The sequence below is a fragment of the Penaeus japonicus genome, unplaced genomic scaffold (assembly GCF_977035675.1).
Source record: "Penaeus japonicus unplaced genomic scaffold, GWHDUDI00000001_assembly GWHDUDI00000009, whole genome shotgun sequence".
Lineage (NCBI taxonomy): Eukaryota > Metazoa > Arthropoda > Malacostraca > Decapoda > Penaeidae > Penaeus > Penaeus japonicus.
This window is the reverse complement of record NW_028234411.1, coordinates 16,089,824-16,094,823: the sequence shown is the minus strand read 5'-3', so window position 1 is coordinate 16,094,823 and position 5,000 is coordinate 16,089,824. Positions and strand designations below refer to the sequence as shown.

The 5,000-nt window shown below is 47.6% G+C and overlaps 1 protein-coding gene across 5 annotated transcripts in view; it reads left to right on the top strand.

Annotated features, from left to right (window-relative positions):
* RpL36 (ribosomal protein L36) overlaps positions 1-4,897 on the top strand; it is a gene marked incomplete at its 3' end in the record, with an annotated part of 5,662 nt that extends 765 nt beyond the window's left edge. For all 5 annotated transcript variants that reach the window (XM_086539777.1, XM_086539780.1, XM_086539779.1 and 2 more), the window contains 2 exon segments: positions 4,528-4,625; positions 4,763-4,897. In XM_086539777.1, coding sequence (XP_086395903.1) covers positions 4,533-4,625; positions 4,763-4,897 — 228 coding nt within the window.
* Between the last annotated feature and the right edge of the window lie 103 nt (positions 4,898-5,000).

Sequence of the window (5,000 nt, the reverse complement as noted above, 5' to 3'; positions counted from 1 at the left end):
GAAACTGCCTCAAAGGGCCATGGGCTTTATATTGCCAGATTATTTTGGGTACAGTGTCGGCCATTGCCAGAGCATCCAAAGTGTGAAGGAGCAGTGGCAGGGATATGAGTGTTCTGAAAGTTTGCCTGCAAACTATGGCAGTATGAAGGTTTTTAAAGTTGTGGCTCTTCTTGAATATTTGTTTTATGAGAGTCGAGTCTAGTGTTGTTGGATTTCTAGTGGGTTTGGTCTGGGATATGCTTCATTTGAATTAGTATCTATGGTATGCTTTTTTTTAAGTGTACCCTCCCCCCACCCCACAGATACAATAATTCACCTGTTATATTATACAGAACCCAAAGTAATGTTATCCTAACTTGCTCCTTAACCCATTCACGCCGGGGCCTTTCCGGCTTTGCGAGGTCGCAATACCGGGGTTCTCGAACACATAAGCCTAACGCCTTGAGATTCTCGGGCGCACAAGCCCCGAGCCTGGGTTTCTCGCTCGCTCCCCTTTTTGCCTGCCCCTCCTCTTTCCCCCTTTCCCCCTCAGCTCGCTCTAATAAAAAAAAAATAAACAACTAAATAAAACTACAACTAAAAACTAAAAAACCTAATAATATACCCAACGCGCTTGGATTTCCCCTCATAGCTCGTCCAGGGCGTCTGACGCAAAAACCACAATACGTGCTATCACGTCAACCGGCGTGAATGGGTTAAGGCTAGTTTTTAGTAAAAGTCAGTGTAACTGTTTTGCAGCTCCTAAATTATAGAGAAATCCAAGTTTGCATAATATCCTATTGACATGAGGCATTCTAAATTAAATGTTTGGTACACAGATTTTTAATGCAAAACTGAATGGTCTCAGATTAGGAATCCACCCAGATTAGAACAGTCATTAAGTAAAGGTTTTGTTCTTTGAAAACAAATTATTTGCCGACACTATAAATATTTCTCGGTCTAGTAATCTAGTGTCCTCCTACTCCCCTAAGTGTCTCTCCGGGCCCTCTTCCGCCTCCATGTCTCTCACCTCTCCCCGCCCCCCCCTCTCCCCCCCCCTCTCCCTTCCCCCCTCTCTCCCCCCTCTCCCCCCCCCCCCCCCCCCACTCGTCCTCTCCCCCCCCCCCCCCCCCTCTCCCCTTTCCTCTCCCCTCCCTCCTTCTTCTCCTCCCCCCCCCCCCCCCTCTTCTCCCTCTCCCCCCCCCCCCCCCCCCCCCCCCTCTCCCCCCCCCCCCCCCCCCCCCCCCCCCCCCCCCCCCCCCCCCCCCCCCCCCCCCTCCCCCCCCCCCTCCCCCTCCCCCCCTTTCTCCCCCCCTCCCTCCCCTCCTCCTCTCCCCCCCCCTCCCCCGCTCTCTCCTCTTCTCCTCCCTCGTCCTCCTTCTCTTCTCCCAGTTGTCTCGCCCCCCACCCCACCCCCCCCCCCCCTCTACCCCCCCCCCCCCCCCCCCCACCCCCCCCCCCCCCCCACCCCCCTTTGCACTCGGTTAATTAACCCCATTCGCATTCCCATTCTCGCACGTACGCGTGTGGTTGACGTGCTGACACGTTTTTTTTTGCGTCAGGTGCTGGGGACAAGATATCAGGGCAAGGCTGGCGCTTGGGGTGAGCAAGCGGGCAGCCCAGGCTCGCGCCTTGTGCGTCTGAGAATCTCAAGGCGTTAAGCTTATGCGTTCGAAAACCCCGGCATTGCGACCATGCAAAGCTAGAACCACCCCGGCATTAATGGGTTAACAAACGCCAAATCTGTTGAAGGCCAAGCTTCCAACGACAGCAGCGACCTTTGCTCCACGACCGAGAACCCTACTCCATATGTATTTCCCCATACTAGAGCTTGGACTGGTACCTTGATGGATCATATCTTCCTACTGTCTTGCCAGTAGAGATGGTTGGCTGGCCTCTGTAGCTATGATCTCCGTGTTGTAATCCTCATTTGTGTGTTGGTTTCACACATTTGGTTCACTTACTAAACCTGGCAGTATTGTCCATTTTTGTTAGGAGGGTCCCTTTCAGGATAATTACCAACAGTGTCTTGTTTTGCAGTTAGAATAAAGGTTTGTGGTACAATGAAGGTAGTCTTTATTAAATTTAGTACTGGTTTGTATTAAACTTGATTGTGAAGGATGAACTTGGCCCTTGCTGACCAAATGTTATCAGGTACATACGGTTTCATGAGTTAAATTTAATTGAAGTTGTGTGCAGTAGACTTGTATTTCGATTCGGGTTACTATGTTTGTATGAATACAACGATTATTTAGAATTAATTTTTCTAGTCTTGGGAAAAAAATTGGATAGGCTTTATCAATGTTGTGATAGTCCAAATAAGGTCGTTATATTCATTATAATCATTATGGTAGAAGTGTTGGTAAATTTTCCGAATAACGCCGCGTCGCTAAATACCACAAAAGTGGTATTGATGGATTCCTCTCAACCTCTACTATTCATATATAGTGAAATTAATGAGCGCTTGCACCCCTGAAGCCCACAATCTGGGATCCGATAGTAGGGGAGGGCATGAAGTAGATCAGGGAAATTGCGGGGTAAAATATGAATTCCGGCCATATTTCGTATGCAAAATCTTAACCAATTACCTACCTAACTTTGCTTAGGTTTGAAGTTTGCCCTAGCCAAGGGGGGGCTTAGCCCCCCCTGGACCCCCCCTTTTTAAGGCACTCCGTGCTACCTCGTGCTACTTCGGTATCACGAAAACCTTAACCCAACTACCTACCTCACTTTCCCTAGTTTTGAAGTCAGCCTTTGCGAAGAGGGAGCTATACCCCCCTGTGGATCTCCCCTATTCAGGGCACTTCGTGATACTTATGATGCGTAATTAGTCCTGTAGATAAAAATGCCGCGACACGGATAACCCTCACACTGCGCCATGATGACAGCAACTGATTCTTCGTCTTATATATATTCCTCAGGATAGGAAACTAGGACCGATGATGACGCGACCACTCAATAGAGGGCACTCTATAATTATACTGTAAATAATGGGGAATATTGCGCCATCTGTTGAGAGAACATGACAGCACATGCAGGTAATTCCTTGGGGGTTTCCAGTCCACAGCTTGCTACTATCCGTAAATACGTAAACACAGCCATGTTTGAATTTCAGGGCGAGGATGGTGGATTGGGGATAGCGGGCCAAGGGTAGGTTGAAAGAAGGGCCCTAAAAAGGGGGGGTCCAGAGGGGGGCGAAGCCCCCCTTTGGCTAGGGATTAATTCAAAACTAGGCAAAGTTAGGTAGGTAATTGGTTAAGATTTTGCAAGCGAAATATGCCCCGAAGTAGGATGAGGTAGCACGAAGGGCCTTAACCCATTCACGCCGGGGTCATTCCGGCTTTGCACGGTCGCTATACCGAGGTTTTCGAACGCATCATCCGAACGCTTCGAGATTCTCGGGCGCACGGGCCGCGAGCCTGGGCTGCCCGCTCGCTCACCCCGAGCGCCGGCCTTGGCCAGATATCTCGTCGGCGGCGTCGGACGCGAAAACCACGAAACGTGTCAGCACGTCATCCGGCGTGAGTGGGTTAAGAAAAGAGACCCAGATTGTGGGGTCCAGGGGTGCAAGCGCTCATTAATTTTACTATATATGAATAGTAGAGGTTGAGAGGAATCCATCGATACCACTTTTGTGGTATTTCGTAATGCGGCGTTATTCGGAAAATTTACCGAAGTGTTATATTTTCATGAGGACAAAACTTTTTAAAAGTTTTTCCTTGCCATATTTACCACAAGTTACAACTGTGAGTGCCACAGCTGAAAGCACCCATAGGGTACAGTGCCATGTTGCAGCCATGGTAATGATGTGCGGTATCTATGAAAAAAGAGTAAATTTTCCAAATGGTGTTATGTTATTAAATACACAAAAATGGTATCGATGGAATCCTCTCTGTACTATCTATGTATAGTTGACTTTACCCACGATTCTACCCCTATGCCCCACACTCTGGGTCCTAATAGTAGGGAGACGGGGGGAATTTGCAGGGTGAAATATGAATTCCGGCCATATTTTGTATTCAATATCTTAACCGAATTAGCCACCTAACTTGATATTTCTCAGTTGCACCTGTTAACCCTATTAACCTATTAATGGAGCTATTTTGGCTCTAAATGGCCAAAATGCCGGGATATTTTAATGCACAAGCCTAACGCGTTGGGATTCTCGGCCGCACTGGCTGTGCGCCTGCTCACCCAGCGCACCATCCTGGACAAAATAACTCGTCTCCGGCGTCTGGTAAAAAAAAACACTAGACGTGATATCTTGTCACCCGTCGTTAACGGGTTAAAGCTTCACAAGTATCTCTAATCTTTTTATAGTGTCGGAAGGTGCAACATAAAATGCTGTGGGTTTTGGCACAATTTGGGTATTCTACCCAGTGCATGGTGAGGAGTTTAAACTTCAGGACAAATTCATATGTATAGGCAGGGCATTAAAACAAGCAGCAATTGGGGGGCTTGCATGAACTGTTGGGTTCAACAGTTAATCCAAATGCCAAACCCTCATGATTGGTAATCCTTCCTCTAACAGATGATCCTTCTTTCCAGTCAAAATGGCACTCACCTACTCGCTGGCCGTCGGCCTCAACAAGGGCCACAAGGTGATCAAGAACACCAGGAAGGCTCGCCCTGCCAGGAATAAGGGAGTAAGTTGAGCTGGACATTTTCATCACTGAATTTTTGACATGGCTTTTTCATATTAAGTTAGATTTCTTCTTGTGGTTGATCATTGTAGCATGGAAGACTTGTTAATTTATTTTCTGGTGCCTTTTCTTTTTTCCAGAGGAACACAAAACACAACAAGTTCATCCGCGACATTGTGCGTGAAGTCACTGGCTTTGCTCCCTACGAGAAGCGCACTATTGAATTGCTGAAAGTGTCCAGGGACAAGAGGGCAATGAAGTTCCTGAAGAAGAGGGTGAGTCTATGGAAGATGCGTCAAGATTGTTTTTCTTGTTATTCCTTCTTCCCTTGTCTGCATTCTATATTTTTTTTTCTTCTTTATTATGTTTTTAAGTATC